The sequence below is a fragment of the Phyllostomus discolor genome, chromosome Y, assembly GCF_004126475.2.
Source record: "Phyllostomus discolor isolate MPI-MPIP mPhyDis1 chromosome Y, mPhyDis1.pri.v3, whole genome shotgun sequence".
Taxonomy (NCBI): Eukaryota; Metazoa; Chordata; class Mammalia; order Chiroptera; family Phyllostomidae; genus Phyllostomus; species Phyllostomus discolor.
Genome location: NC_050199.1, coordinates 510,345 through 526,422, shown reverse-complemented (window position 1 = coordinate 526,422; position 16,078 = coordinate 510,345). Strand labels below are relative to the sequence as shown.

Below are 16,078 nucleotides of genomic sequence, written 5' to 3'. Positions count from 1 at the left end.
GGCATCCACACATTGATGTTTCTCTCCCTCTCTTCCCTCCCTTCCCCTGTCTCTAAAAATAAAGAAACAAAAATCTAAAACAAAAAAGAAATATCATTAATGAGTAATATGAACTGATTGTGGAGTCGTGAATGCTAATTAAATATTAATGATTGAAGGTAGTGAGCGTTCATAACGTGGCAGGAAAAGAAAACCCCATCTAAAAGTTTCTGTGCCCTGTAGCTTCCTTGATAAGCAGTGCTCTCTGGAACACTTCCAAATGTCACAGTGCCTTTGTTTTGGTATGACCAGGAGCTGACTAGGAGCCCTCACCAAGGTAACAGTTACCTCAAGGCCACTGACCTTTGCTGCTGCTTGTGTATGCTTGCTTTAGCAGGTGACTCAGCCCCCCCTCCTTTTCTGCCTGTGTAACTAGGATATAAAAAAAAACCTCCAGTCCAGCCTTTTGGGGCTCAGAATTAGGGATTCCCCTCTGAGCCCCCCGGGGGGAATAAAGTTTGTGCTTCGTCGTCTCTGTGAGAGTGAGTGATTTTCCGCAACAATGACATATTTGATACTAATTGATTAGGATTATGTCTGACATTTGAGGAGACACGAACCTCAGCCAATCGGGACTTGACTGCCCCAGCACGAGGGCTGAGCCCAGTGCGGCCCAAGGGGAATCGGAGCCCGATTTTGAGCACCGGGCGGGTGGACGGCCACCCCTCCGAGGGGTCCCCCAGGAGGGGGTCCGTGTGGCGTCCTGGAGGTGGAGAACCTGCCTTAGAACAACACGGTCTGTCTGTGTTTGCATCCTGCACCTGTGTCCTCTGTGTATTACTAGTCTACCTATGCATCATGAATACCTACCGCGGTCCATCCTCCTCTCCGTGTCCCCATCACTTTTTATCCATGCATTTATCACCTATGTACACAGCGTGAATGCCTCTATAGCCCTCTCCCCTTCACTCACACACCCGTCTGTCTGTCTGTCTTCCCCCCACGTGGCTCCCAACCGGCAGTGCCGGGGGCGACTCCCCACACCCGCTCCGCGATCACAGCCCGGAGGGCAGGTGCTGCCACCCAGTGGTCGGAAGCCAGGCTGCTCCGGCCCCGCTCACCACCCGCCCGGACCCTCCCCCGACGCTGACGTCACGGTGCGGACTTCCAGAAACCCGCCGTGGCCGGAGACGTTGTGTCCGTGCATCGGTCCGTCAGCCACCCTTTGGCGGCCTGGAGATAGGCTCCCTCCCGTCTGCGCGCGCCCCACGGCGCGCACGCGGATCCCCATCTCCGCGCCCCCGCTGCGCCTGCGCCGAGTGCGATCTCCGCGCCCCCATTGAAGGATGACAGAGGACCCCGCACGGCGAGAACCTCCGCCCGGAGGGGGCGGGGCGAGCGTCGGGGGCGGGGCTCCGCCTGCGGCCGGCCTTGGGCGGAGCTTCCGAGGGGCGGGGCCTTGATCGGCCCTTGGCCGGGGAGGACCCAGGGCTGGGATCGGGGGCGTGGCATCCGGGCAGTGTGGGCGGGGCCTTCCAAACGTCCGTTAGGGGCGGAGCCGGCTCGGAGGCGCGGCCGCTGCGGCCCGGAAGCGGAGCTCAGTCCGGCGGAGCGTCACTGCGGGCGGGGCTGCGGCGGCTGTGCGCTCTCTCCGGGCCCGAGGACCTGGTGGCTGCTCCCTGCGCGCAGCGGCCCTGCCTCGCGGCCATGGTCCTGTACCCGGTGATGCGGAAGTTCCTGGACAAGCGCGTGGTGTTGGCCAGCGCCTCCCCGCGGCGCCAGGAGATCCTAAGCCACGCGGTGAGTGTCTGGGACGGACCGGGGTGGGGTTTCAGGGAGCGAGCGGGAAGTTACTGATCGGGGAGCCGGGCGACCCTGGGGCCTCGGGGCCCTGGCCTGCGGACAGCAGGGGGCGCCAGGCGACCCGGGCCCGGTGATTGCGGGCTCCGCGGGCAGGGGGCGCCTGCAGACCAGGTGTGAAGTCCAGAGTCTTCAGGCCGAGATTTGGAGACCCCGGGCGGTGGGGCTTGGGGCTGCGGGATGCGGGCAGCTCCTAGTGACCGGGGTCCAGGTCTGTGGGCCGGGGGGACTCGAGACCTATGCGATCTGTGGTCAGGGTCTTCGGGCCAGGCTTCGTGGTCTGGCGACCTGTGTGGCCGGGCTGAGGCGGCAGGGCAGGCCAGGTCAGGGTGCACAGCTGCCTCTGTCCTGGGGTGCCCGAGGGGGGGGGCCGAGGGGAGGGCCAGAGCCACGTAGGTGCTCTGTAGGGCTGCCAAGGAGAGGGGCCGCTGACCCTCTGTGGTCAGGGTGCACAGTGCGGACCCTGGGTGTCAGCGTCCGAGACCACCCTCCCCCAGGGACTGTCCTGCCTGGTCAGCTATTCTGTCCTTTGCATTTCTTGTGGGCAGTATGTTTTCAGGTGCTGGGACCCCAGGGTGGGGGTGGAACACTGGCCTTGGGAATGTCCTGGGAGCTCTTCCACCCCCAGGGGTTCGATCCGAGTCCCCAGCACCTTTGTCAATACTCTCCCCAGGCGTTTGAGTGACGGGGTGGACACCACGCTTCCCTCTAGGCCCCGAGATCCGGCTCGCCCAGAAGTGGCTATTGGGGAAAGGTCAGTGTCGGCCACAGGAGCTGAGAGGCCACACTGGCTGTAACCCAACCCGTTCTGTTGGGGACTCCTGGGACCCTCACCCCCTCACGGCCCCTCTTCCCCCATTGCAGGGGCTCAGGTTCACGGTGGTTCCTTCCAAGTTTAAAGAGAATCTCAGTAAAGCCTCCTTCCCCACCCCTTATGCATATGCCATGGAAACAGCCAAGCAGAAGGCCCTGGAGGTGGCCAGGAGGATGCACCAGGCAAGGACTCTGCTTCTGCCACCTGGGGATCTGGGGCCACAGGGTGGGTGGTGGGAGGTGGGGGTCAGGTTTTAGGGAGACATGTTGCATAAAAGCTGTCACAGTGTGCAGTCATGCAGCTTATTTATGGCTGAGGGTTGCAGTGTAACATACTCTTCCTCTCATGTAGCATTTGTGTAGCACAGCTCGTCACAAAGAATTGACATAGCTGGTCTGTTGCATTGATACTATATCACAGACTATGGTAATTAGTGTGAAGGTGTCATATACAATAAAGAATTAATGTAGGTTACCTATTAAATTGTTACCTAATAACACTTACTTATTATTGCGGCTAATAGTATCATTTCTATAATATAGATTGTGAATTACTTTGTTGCTATGTTACAGAGCATTGTAATTCTTACATGGGTATCATTTATTGTAATGCATGTCCCACCCACGTTACCGTACAATACCTTCCTATAATGAACACAATGGTGCCTTCCACTGTGTAGCATTAATGCAGCTTATCACTACATGTTATAACAATATCCTATGGCAGTTGGGATGCTACCTGCATGAAGGTAATCCTGTGAGTAGTGGTATAAATGAGTGAGAACTGAGAGACTGATATTCGACAGGGGGAGGTTAGTATGCAAGTGCACCCCAAGGACCCTGTGGGGTACAATTTGTGGGGGAGTGTATGGGGGTCACATGTCTGCCCCTGCTCAGCACGAGGGGACACACAGGCCTTGCTCTCCCAAGTTAGCCCAGGCACCGGCAGTGAGGCCGTCTGCATGCACCGAACCACAGAAATGTGTCGTTTCTGAAGCCGAGTTCGGATTCTTGCAGAAAGACCTGCGGGCCCCCGACATCGTCATCGGAGCGGACACTATCGTGGTGAGTCCCACCCTGGGTCTGCAGCGGGTGTGCATGTCCCAGGTGCCTCTCACCTCGAATTTGAAGAAGGAGTGTCATACTCGGACCGGGCGGTGCCAGGGTCCACCCTGGGCGGGGTCTCAGGGTCCCCGAAGGATGCACGGCTCAGGCGAAGCGAATGAAGCCAGACACCCGGTGGGGTGGCGGAGCACAGCCAGGCTTTTGGGGCCCGACTGACTCCCCGAGAACAATCAATCTTTATTTTTATAGGGGAGGTGATACAACATGCAATGCATAGTGTGATTATTAAAACAGAAACGGGTGCCACAGAAATAGTTTCTAAAAACACAGAAGGTTTTACAGATCCATCGTGTTAAACAAAGAAATAACCAAAACGTACAGGAGGTCCCACAGATCAACCATATTAAACAAAGGTTATTTGACCAAGAGGGTCATCAATCAGATAGCCAACGAAGCTATCCGGGCACAAACTTTCAGGTGCCAGTTAGGCACCAGGTGTCTATTAAGATTCTGAGATTGGTCTAAATTAAAAGGGTGCAAGGGGTGATGTACAGGTTATATAGAAATTAGCTATTGTCCGTTGAGGTTAGATTTGTCTCAGTTAGGTAACTGGTTTTTTGCCTAGCTCTTTTGATTTATACATCTTGCGGGGGGTGGGCCTGTTTTGTATTTGTTTCCATGTATTGAGATTATTATTTCCACCTAAAACTCCTTGCTTCTTTGCCCTCCTGTCCAGGGTATGGGAGGGGTAGTGGCTGTAATAAATCTTAAGCTTTTGAGTGGTGACTCCTTAAGAAACGTTCCTAGCAACAGCTTCCTTCAGCGTTCTGGCAGCTGGTCTGCCCATAGTTGAATTCTGTCCTCAACTTCCCAGTGGGGGAAGCAGGCAGCATTAGGGTTGCTAGGGGTCTCTATTCTGTGGTCAGCAAGCCATTTTGCACAGAATCAGGGGCATTGTGCAGATGTTTTGTTGGAACACACAGGCTTCTAAAAACCCCACCGCCTGTCGCTGGCAGGGACAGGCACGCAGCAGGAGACAGACAGGAGACCCGGCCACAGTCGCCTCTGCTGTGCAGACGCGTCTCACCCGACCCGACTGTGTCAAGGGTCAGCTGTTGGTCAGTTGCCGACAGGGCGGCCCTCGCAGGCCTGGCTTGGGGGGTGGACATGGCCCTCTGTCTCCCCTGCAGGCGCTGGAGGGGCTGATCCTGGAGAAGCCCGTGGACAAGACAGACGCCTACAGCATGCTGTCCAGGTGGGGGCCGGCGGCCGGCCTCCCGGGCACCAGCGCACGTCAGCGAGGGTGTACCCGGCCCGTGGGGAGGGGCCTCAGTCCTCGTGGGTGACTGCCTGACCTCGCCGGTCAGCCTCCTGGGTCAGAGCAGAGGACAGACCCAGCCTCCTGGCACTTAAGCTGCATTACTTCCACGCACACACCACTGGAGCAGAAATCGCCATGACCGTGACCTTCACTCCGATCCCTAGGCATGCCGCTGGGCAGGGGACCTCCCTCGGACCTCCTCCCTGTTTCGGCTTTCCCACGGCCCAGCGGGTCTGAGCTGGAAACCTGCGGGCCGGGACAGTGGGGGAGCAGGGCAGCAAGCCCACGGGAAGTGAGGGCCAGTCCCCGGGTGCAGGGTCACCCCGCTACTGGGGGCCTGGGTCACGCTCGTCTCCCTCGCCCATGGGCGCGGCTTCTGTTGCAGGCTGAGTGGGAAAGAGCACAGCGTGTTCACGGGCGTGGCCATCGTCCAGTGCTCCAGCCAAGGTATCGGGGCAGCTCCGCCTTCGTCCCAAGGTCACAGAGGGTCCCAGGGGCAGCTCAAGTGCCCTCCCACAGCATCCCTACCTTCTGCCCTGGGAATCGGGGTGTCGTGGGATTCTGGGGTTGCCACGAGCACCCCTGGAGTGCCGTGTGGGTGGCCGCAGCGGGGCCCCGTCGGGGACGTGGAGGTGACGTGTCCCCGGGCCGACTCTGTCCGTGCAGGCGGCGGGCTGGACCTGGACGTCTCGGAGTTCTACGAGGAGACGCGGGTGCGGTTCTCGCAGCTGTCGGAGGAGCTGCTGTGGGAGTACATCCACAGCGGGGAGCCCTTGTGAGTGTCGCCCCGGCCCGCCCGCCCTGGGGCGCCGAGGCGGGGGGGGTGGGGGGGGGGCGGGTGACAGGGCCGCCGTCGGCACGTCCACCCTGTGGCTCAGGTGCTGCACAGACACTCCAGACAGACCTGCTTCCTTCCGCTGGGGACACGGGCCAGAGGGCCATCGTCCCGGGGACACCGCGGCCTGCGGCTCAGGCCGGGAGCGGTCCTCGGGCCCCAAACACAGGACAGGGGTCCAGCCCTGTCATGGACGCAAGTCTGCGGACAGGAGTGGGAGGGCCAGGGCACCCCAGTCCCGGGTTCTCTGTCAGGGTGGAGCAAGGGGACCCAGCACCCCTGTGCCCCCAGAAAGGGGCTGACCCGGGCACCTGGGAGACCTGGGCTGGGGACCCCCTAAGGCAGGGCCCGAGTGTCCTGCGAGGGTCAGGAGCCCAGCAGCAGCAGAGCACAGCCACACCGGGGTCTTTCCTGCACCCCCAGACGTGGCTATACCCCAGGGCGGGTGGGGCGGCGGCGTCACCGTGGGGACACCAGCTCCACCGAGTCCGTGCGGGCGGACAGGGCGTGGGGTGCCGGAGGACCCTGGGCTGGGCCCCGACTTCCAGCAGGAGCCGCCTTCCCAGTGGCAGGGGCGTTGGGGCGGGCGTGCCGGGTTCGGTGTGGGTGTTGTCGGGGTGCTGGGACCCCACCCCCTTGGATGCGCGTTCTGACCTCTCCCCTTCCCTCCGCCCCCTCCCCTCTGGCCCCGCCCACCCCACTCAGGGACAAAGCCGGAGGCTATGGGTACGGGACCCAGGCCCTGGGCAGCGTGCTGGTGGAGGCCATCCACGGGGACTTCCTCAATGTCAGGGGCTTCCCCCTGAACCGCTTCTGCAAGAAGCTGGCGGAGCTGTACCACCCGCCGCGCCCCGAGGACCGGCCCCGGGAGAAGCAAGATTCCATCCCCGCGGTGGACACCTTCGACCGTCTCGGCGACTCGGAGGGCGCGGGGCCCGGCCAGGGAGGGGCTCGGGGGGACCGCTGCCGTCCCCGGGCCCCAGGCAGGGAGCACGCGAAGGACGCAGACTGTAAACCCTCGGTGGAGAGCGTGCCGCCCACCGCGGTCCTGGAACTCATAGACGGCTACAAAGTGTCCAAGGTGACCCGCGCGGGGGCCCGGGGCGGCCGGGACTGAGGGGCACGGTTGGGGCGAAAACCAGCGGCGGGAATCCGTCCTGTCTCCGTCCTGTCTCCGTCCTGGAGACCAGACCTCTGGAGCCCAAGTGGTGTCCTGCGGCCGCGCGGCCTCCTCGGGCTCCGGCAGGCTCCTTCCCGCCTCTCCCAGCTCCAGGGGCTGCTGGCCGCACCTGTCTCCTCTGCGCCTCACGGGGCCTCTCCTCCTCGGGCCTGTGTCTCCTCTAAGGGCACTGCCACGCGCCCACCCTGACCCAGGACGCCCTGCGCCTCTCCGGCCCTGCACTAAAGGCGTCCGATGCCCAGGCAGCAGTGCAAGGGCGTGGGCAGACCTCCTCGGAGCCCCGGGGCAGCCCTCACAGCGTGCCTGCTGGTGGTCCGCCGCCCCTCCGCCTCCGTGGCTGCAGACGCACGTGGGGCCTGCCTTCCTTCCGGGACCAGCGCAGTGGGGTGGGGCTCCCACATTTCCTGCAAGGCTCCTGGGCGGCCAGGGTGCTGCGTGGGCGGGCTCAGGCTGCGGGACTCCGGCCCGCCCTCTCCCTCGCCCCGCCCCCTTTCCGCTCCTGCGACCTCGTGGCGCTAGTGGGCTGTGCGGTCAGAGGAAGGACAGGGGGTGCTGGGTTGGACCGCACACCCTCGCGTTTCCTAGAAAGAGCAGTTCCGTCCGTGCCCTGAGGCTCGTGTCCCTGTCACGACTTCCAGCTGCGCCGTGCTTCCAGCAGGGGGCGCTCTCCCTCTTCTGTTCCTCAGCCAGGGGTCCTCCATGCACTGTCCCTTCTGCCCATCTGTCTGCCCTACCTCTCCATCCATCCACCCACGGCCAGCCACCTGGCCTTCCCTGCCACCCTTCCTCCTTCTGTCATACCGTCCCTCCATCCACCCCTCCGTCCATCCATCCATCCACCCCTCTATCCACCCATCCACTCATCCATTCACATCCACCCATCCATCCATTCATCCATGCATCCATCTGTCCATCCATCCCTCCATCCATCCACCCCCTCGATCCATCCATCTATCCCTCCATCCATTCACATCCATCCATCATTTATCCGTCCATCCATCCACCCATCCATTCATCTATCCACTTATCCGTCCATTCATGCATCCATCCATCTGCCCAACCAGCCATCTATATCCATCTATCCATTTATCTGTCCGTCCATCCATCCATGCATCCATCCCTCCATCCATCCACCCATCCCTCCATCCTTCCATCCACCCATCCTAACATGCATCTGTCATGTCTTTACCTGTGTGTCCATCTATGCCAGTGTCCGTCCCTCTGTTCGTCTGTCATGTGTTTCTCTTCCTATTCGTGTAGGGGCCCACTCACCCATTACTCCCCTCACATCAGCAAGGCCGCCCCCTGGCCAGGCCTCCGGACCAAGCAGGAACGCCGCAGGGAGTCTTGCAGTGGAGCTGACCTGCCTGGTCCATCCCCTTCGTTCGTTCGCCCGTTGCCCGTACAGCTCAGTGTGTTGCGTTTATGCAAATGCGACAGCGGTCACAGAGGGTGTTTCGTGACACAGAGAGAGAGCTGGAGTGACAGTTCTCAAGATCCCAGGAGGGCATGCATCCTGAGCAGCACAGGGGAGCCGTCCACCCGGGACCGGACCTCTGTGTCCAAGCAGAGTTCCCCTGGGGGCTCCCGCACTCAGGCCTTCGTTCAGTGCGGCGTGGTGGTCACGGCCCAGCCCACAGCAGCTGCACGTGGGGCTTCTCCCCCGGGAGTCTCTGCTGGATGCGCACCGACGTGCCGACACCTTGTGCAGGGCGGGGACCAGCCAGCGCCTCGCCCTCCCTCCCTCCTGTGGGGGAGACAGTCCCACCGATGACTGGCGTGGTCCGGCCCGTTTGGACCCCCGCTTGGCACTTTCGTGGGGCCGAAGAGCCCTTGACGAGCCACCTGCCAGGTCTCACCACAGCTGCTGTTCGCGCCCAGGCCCTGTTCACGGCTTGCAAGATGAAGCTGTTGGATTTGCTGAGAGACGAAGGCCCCCTGAGCGCGCTGGACGTTGCCAGGAAAATCGACGCCACTGCGGGCCCAACTGGACGGCTGCTGGACGTCTGTGTGGCCTTCGGGTTACTGGACAAGACAGAGAGAGGTGAGGGGACTCGGAGGTGTTTTGTGGAGAACCTCAGAAGGCGGAAGCAGGTCCCTGAGTGGACGTGGCCTCTGAGCCCAGCAGGGGTGACCTCACGGGCTGTCCCTCTGCCCCAGAAGCCTGGCTGTTCCCCAGAGGGTGGGACAGAGGACGGATGGAAGAAAGGGAAAGTCGTGTGTGTGTGTGTGTGTGTGTGTGTTTGTGTGTGTGTCTGTGAGTGTGTGAGGATAGTGACTCCTCATGTCTCTGGCCTTGGAGGGGCTGTGTCACTCAGGGACCTCCAGAGACACGGAAGAAGCAAGACATTTCCGTGTGCTCGACACAGGCAGGGGTTGACCTACAGAGACAGCCGAGACGGTGGGTGGAGAGATGAGAGATACATAGATAGACAGATGGATAGATGGATACATTGGACAGACAGATGGTGGATGGATGCATGGAAAGCTGTGACTGGATTGAGGGCTGGATGGATAGATGTGGGTGGTTGGTAGATGAATGGATGCGAAGCTAAATGGACAGGTGGACAGATGGACAGATCAGTGGATGGATGAGTGGATGGATGATGCATGGACAGAGAGATAGATGCATGTTTGGAGGGATGGATGAGGACATTTATTGGAAGATGGGCAGACAGATGGTGGTGGGTGGATGGATGGATGGACAGATGATGGATGGTTGGTTGGATGGTGGAGGGATGGACGGGTGGTTGAGAAGCTGGACAGGTAACTAGTGAGACTGGTGCACAGATGGAAGGATGGATACATAGGCAGATGCGTGGATGGGAGCATTGCTGTCGGTGTACGTGGATGGGTGGATGGGTGATAGGTGCACAGATGCATGGGTGGATGGATGGAGGGGTGCGTGGACAGACAGCAGACGGGTGGGTGGACTACAGAGGGGCTCCGTGACCGTCCCAGGGCCCTTAGGGGAACCTCCTGTGGGGGGACTCTCACCGCGGTCTGCACCTGCACCCACTGCGGCCTGCTTGCTCCCTGGGGAGCTGCCCGCCAGCGTGCGGTGAGCCGAACTCTCGGGGATGGTGTTTGTGCTCCTTCCCCGTGGACCTCAGCTGTGGCCTCGTGGGGGGCGGTCCAGCTCCAGCCTCACTGGGAGGACCGCACCTGTCACTTCAGGTTACAGCAACACACCCCTGGCCAGCCTGTACCTGCTGTCAGATGGCGAGCACTCCCTGCACAGCCTGGCTCTGCACAACGACAACCACACCTGGCACCTGTACAACCACCTGGACTCCATTGTCCGGGAGGGAGCCAACCCGCACCAGAGGGCTCTGCAGAGCACGGCGGACAGCCCATTTCAGGTGGCCGCACTGAGCATGCTCCTTCCCTGTGTGGGTCTGGGGAAAGGACCCTTGGGTCCAGGATCCCTGTGTGGCCTGGCGGAGCACGGACTCTCAGAAGCCACCGAGCCTTGGCCCTGGCCTCCTAGAGGCCAGGCATCCTGAGGGACGCCAGGCTGGGTGAGACAGTGGGGTCAGGGTGCACGGGGTGCTGGCTGGTCGCCGTCCGGGCCCTCCTAGGGTACTTTGGACAGGAGCCCACGGATCTGCGGCACTTCCTCTGCCCCTGTCCCGCACTGGCCCTGTGTGTCCTTCCTCCAGGGAGGCTTTTGGGGTGCACCTGCAAGACTGCAGTGGATCTGGAGGGGCCCTGTGCCCATCCCCCAGCCCTGCCGGCCCCCTGCACCAGGGACGTGCCGGGTATGAGTGCCGCCCGGACACAGGAGGCCCGGTGTCTGTATGTCTGCTCACACCCTGCTCTGCCTCAGGAGTCCTTCTACCAGTCCCGGGAGAAGCTGCAGTTCATGCGGGCCATGCACGGCCTCATCAAGGTGGTCGCTCGCCAGGTGGCCACAGCCTTTGACCTGTCTGGATTCACCTCTGCCTGCGACCTGGGAGGTGTGTAACCCCACGGGGAGTCTGTGCCACCAGCTCGTGCGTGCCTTTCCCTGGGTCACATCGCGGGTGGCTCCCATGCTCATAAGTCTGCAAAAAGGGGTTATCTCTTTAACACACCCCAAGGACCCACATTTGGTCAGGGTGGGTATGGGGCTTGGGTAGACACTCCCCACCACGAGGAGGTCCTAGAGATTGCCCAGGACCCCAGTGGAGGTTGTGGGGCCCTTTCCGGTGGCTGCTGAGTTCGGGAGAGAACTGGTCCCTCTGACCTGCATCGTCACGCTGGGGCCCCACACGCCCTCCACTGCACCCTCGGCCAGTCTCCACCCAGGAGGGAGGAGGGAGGAGGCACAGGCAGGCCGTCGGGGGCTGTAATGGGATGAGAGTCCCCAGGGGACTGCTGAGCTGCCAGCTTGCATTTCCCCATTGTCCCTGCACACCCTTCCTCCTGGTGGCCCAGAGTGGCTGCTGAAGCACCAACTGTCACATCTGCACTCCCAAAGCAGAAAGGAGTAGGGAAGGTTATGATTCTCTGACATCCTGCCTGGAGGATATCCTCATGACACTGTGTCCACACCCCACTCACCTGCTCACCTGCGTGGTCCTGACCTTGGGAGGCCCCAGTGCCCACAGGAGACACCAGCCATCTGCATCATGGCTGGCTTTTATAGAAGTAGCCTCAGTCCATGTTCTAGAACGTTGCTCAGTTTTGCTCAATGAATTTTGGAGATTCACCCAGGCATCCCTAAGTGCCTGGAAGGACAGGTAAGGGTACAGTGTGTGATTTCACCTGCAGGATCCACAGGCGCCCTTGCCTACGAGCTGGCCCGGCAGTACCCGGGTCTGAAGGTGACTGTATTTGACCTGCCAGAGGTCATCGAGGATGCCGAGTATTTTCAGCCCCATGGACCCCCGACAGGGCAGGTCAGCTTCGTGCCAGGTAAGGGCTCCTGTGCCTTTGCATCTGGTCAGCAGTTGTGTGCTCTGTGACACGGAGCCTGTCCCTGTGTGTGCATGAGTGTGGTGTCTGTGCCTCTGGAGGTGTGTGTGTGTGTGGGCAGGTGGGAGTCTGTGTGCCGTGCTCACCTCTGTCTGCACAGGGGCCCCTCGTCCACCTGGGGAAGGTTGCAGGACCCCCATCCAGTAGCAACTCCTCAGCACTCGGGTCCTTTATACAAAATGAGCCGGTGTCGGCTTGTCGCCAACCTACTCCCTCCTTGGACTTTCAGTGCTGCCTGGATTCCCTGTAACCCCTGATACAGTGCCAGGGCTGGGTGAGGCTGTTACACTGTCTCCTTTCAGGAATAACAAGAAAAACAGCTCTGTGCCCCGAAAAGACACAAACACTGCCACACTGCCTAGTAACAATGTAACACTCACTAGTTGTGTACCAACAACATCACTTTTTCCAATGGGGTGTCTGGGTGTTCGTCTTCTTCTATGGCTCCAGAAACAAATCACACGAACTGTGTGCCTACAAGCACAGACATTCACCCTCCCCCGTCCTGAGACCAGCGTCTGAGGTCCAGGGGTCCCGGGGGTCGCAATCCCTCCACAGGCTGCAGGGAGGGTCTCTCCCCGCTCTTCCGGCTCCGGGGGCTCCAGGGTCCCTGGGCTGGTGGCCACATCCCTCCCGTCTCTGCCTCCGTCTCCACGTGGCTTCTCCTCTGGGTCTGCGTCTCCTCCTCTGTCCCTTCTCAGGACACTGTCATTGCATGCAGGGCCACCCTGACCCGGGACGCCCTCCTCTCACACCCTGCCCTCATCCCACCTGCAAACACCCTGTTTCCATGTGGTTACAGTTTCCGGAATTAGGACTTGGATCGTCTTTTGGGGAAACACTCTCGCCCCACCACGAGCACCCTCCCTTTTCATTTTAGTTCCGAGGCCATGCCTCCCCGTTTCTGTCTCAGGGAGAACTGGTTCTTGAGTCCCTGTGGGATGATTGCCCTCTATGTGTCCACCAGGGCACTTTTTCCGAGACACCCTCCCGGAGGCCGACCTGTACATTGTCTGCAGAATTCTCCACGACTGGCCGGACGACAAGGTGCACCAGCTGCTGAGCCGCATCTCCCGTAGCTGCAAGCCAGGTGAGACAGCCTCTTCGACCTCCTTTTCAGACACACGTGAAGACCGGTCCATTGTTTAGAAAAGTAACTTTTATCCACACTAAGGTATTGCCATGCCCCCTCTGGTGCCTAGTTCGCTGTCTTCAGCGCTCCCTCTTGACTCCAGGATGTGGACTCAAGTGCCTGCACGTTGGGACAGCTGCCCCTGAGCCTGGCTCCCCTGAGTGTCACTGTCCCCCCCTGCAGGGCCCTGAGGGAGCCTGGGGTCTCCTGTCCCACATGGCCCCTCCCACAGCTGCCCTGCCCCCTGGGTCCCTCCCTCCTCAGCTAATCCTGTCTCCCTGTCACACCCACACTCCGCCTTCCTGCCCTCCCCCCTGCCCCTGGCCAGGATGCTGCTGCTGCTGCTGCTCCAAGCAGCTGGGGCCCAGGGTCCCATCACCTGCTCCCCGATGGGCTCATGGGGGCCCCTCCTATAATAAAAGTTTCCACCTGTGTCCTATGGAGGGCATACCCCCAGGAGGCCCTGGTGGATACCCCCAGAGGACCAGGCACCCTCATTGCCCCCCACCCCCTGCCTTTCCTGTCCCTGCTCCCTTTCCTTCTCCCTGCTCACTCCCTCTGTCTGTCCCTTCCTGTCTCCCCGTGTCTCCCCATGTCTTGTCCCTGTCTCCCCTTCTTCTGTTTTTCCACGTCTGTCTACCTCTGTGTCTCCCCTCTACCTCCCTGTCTGATTACCCAGAACTAGAGGATGTGTCTGCAGGCTGTGCTCAAAAGCGCTGGTGTCCCTCCGGCCTGCTCCCCTCTGTCCCTCGGCAGGACCCCAGTGGCTGCTCTCGTGCACACAGGTGGAGGGCTCCTGCTGGTGGAAATGCTGCTGGACGAGGACAAGCGAGAGGCACGGTCTGCCGTGGTGCAGTCCCTGAACATGGCGGTGCTGTTCCAGGGCCGGGAGCGCAGCCTGAGCGAGTACCGCAGCCTGCTGCAGGCGCACGGCTTCACCGACGTGCGGGCCGTGAGCACTGGGAGCATCGCGGATGCCGTCCTGGCCACCAGAGCCTGACGGCCACCTGCACGCCAGTCCCAGGGTCACTCCCCAGGGAGGACACTGGCCCACAGTCCCCCACTGCTGTGGCTGGTCAGGTGGAGAGTTTGCTGCAAGGGGCTGGAGTCACCCCCAGGCTAAGGAACGGGGTCAGGAGTGGCACTTGGAGCTGGTTGGTGCGGCTGCACGGGACAAGGGCAGTACCAACTGGCTGGGCCACTCGTCCTCTGTGGGGGCCCTGGTCGGGGACCTCCAGCCAGTGCACCTCCATATCACGGGCCGTGTCCACACTGCCCTCTCTCCACTGGCCCTGTGTGCTTCCCACCACCTCCCACCGCTTCTCTCCTCTCCCCAGCCAGACTTCCAGGTCCCAGTGACAACCCAGCTGTCGTGTCCTGTGACCCTGCAGGAGATGTCCCTCCCCTTTCCCCCTCTGGTTGATCAGCCCGTTTACAAGATCACAGCATAGGCAGGGGAAGGTTGACCTGGTGAAGGTGATTGTTCACCACAACGTCCCCAAACTCTGCAGCTGGGACTCTGTGTCCTGGTAAGGTGTCCATTTCCCTAAAGTGTAAGGAAGCGGGTGCACACTGGTCAGCGGGAGCCAGTGGGTAGGGTGACCGGTGGTATCGTTCAGATGGATCTGTTCAATCTCCCTTGCAGCTCCAATCAGCAGTCTGTAGGACACACAGCTTGTAGTCGTGATTTTCCCAGTGAGAATGGATTTCATAGACAATCTAGAAGTTGATTGACAAGATGCACACACACACACATGATTTCTACAGTGTCGACGATCACACACATAATCACTCATGCACAGTCCTGGATGGACACCTTGGTCCTCCACTCTGCAGGGAGCCCTTAGGCGAGGACCCACCCACGGGAGACCCCAGGCTGCAGAGGGACAGGCAGGTAACACTTGAGGGAACTGGGGAAGGGTCCCTGGTCCCCTGAGACCACTTTCTGTGCCCCTGTGGCTGGTGGAAATGCTCTTAGAAACAATGAACACGATGCGAAGGGAAGACTCACAGCCTGAGTGTGTGGTTATTGTGAACCTGGTGCGAACACTGTGGGTTTCAGGGCCTGTGGGGAAGGGTGGGGGGAGGGTGCCCACCCGTGTCTCTCTCCTCAAAGGGACTTCCTCCTAGGAATGGGCAGGCAGGCCCAGGTGGGGGTGGGTGGCAGAGCTGAGCCCCACCCTTGGGTGCAATTCCCTTATTCGTTTGCTTGTTCAGGGGCGTGTGAGTGCTCCAGGACCCCAGACAGTGTGGGAGCGTCATCCTGGGGTAAAGTCTGCCATACAGGGGTGGGGAACAGCTGGGGACATCGCGCTGTCACATCACCACCTGAGTGCACATGGGCTCACCCCTCCCCTTCCCTGTCGGGGACCCCGTGGGTCCCCACCCCGAGCAGCCTGCTGGCCCCCAGCACCCAGGTTGCTTAAAGGCTGAGCCAGGCTCACTGCACCCAGGCCTCATCACCGTGAGGGCCATGCAGAGCCTTCCCAGGCCTGGAGCCCAGGCCTTGGGGAGCCCAGGCTGGGTGAGTGGCCCCTGCCTCTCTCCCTCACCTCAGGCGCCCCTGCCCACCCCCCTTTCTCTCTGACCCACCCTGCGGGGCCGCTGGAGTGACCCGAAGGGCCCCTGAACCACCGCAGTGGGGGGCGGTCCTGCTCAGCAATCCCGAGATCCCAGGGATCCGGGTCATCCTAGTACAGAGGCAAGGCCGCGAACTGGACCCCCACAGCGCACGGGGGAGCTGGGGGTCCTCGGACACACTGTGTGGACAGTGGGCGGCCTGTGCGGGAGAGAGACACCGGGTGTCAGTTGGGATAAACCGGCCACAGAAATACTGGACGTGGCCGTGACAGGCTGCAGAACGAGCCTGGAAGCTGGGCTCAGTTCGGGGCGTGGCTCTGGCTCGTGGGCGTGGCCTCGCTGGGGGCGTGGCGG

The 16,078-nt window shown here is 61.0% G+C and overlaps 1 protein-coding gene across 1 annotated transcript; it reads left to right on the top strand.

Annotated features, from left to right (window-relative positions):
- Window positions 1–1,593: 1,593 nt before the first annotated feature.
- LOC114489885 (probable bifunctional dTTP/UTP pyrophosphatase/methyltransferase protein) lies at window positions 1,594–15,144 on the top strand. Its single transcript, XM_028503736.2, has 13 exons — window positions 1,594–1,779; window positions 2,704–2,835; window positions 3,670–3,717; window positions 4,908–4,972; window positions 5,424–5,485; window positions 5,705–5,813; window positions 6,579–6,954; window positions 8,935–9,097; window positions 10,231–10,415; window positions 10,883–11,012; window positions 11,809–11,952; window positions 12,980–13,102; window positions 13,930–15,144. Exons 1-13 carry the CDS (start codon window positions 1,687–1,689, stop codon window positions 14,142–14,144), a joined length of 1,845 nt encoding a protein of 614 aa, XP_028359537.1. The 5' UTR covers window positions 1,594–1,686; the 3' UTR covers window positions 14,145–15,144.
- Window positions 15,145–16,078: the final 934 nt, after the last annotated feature.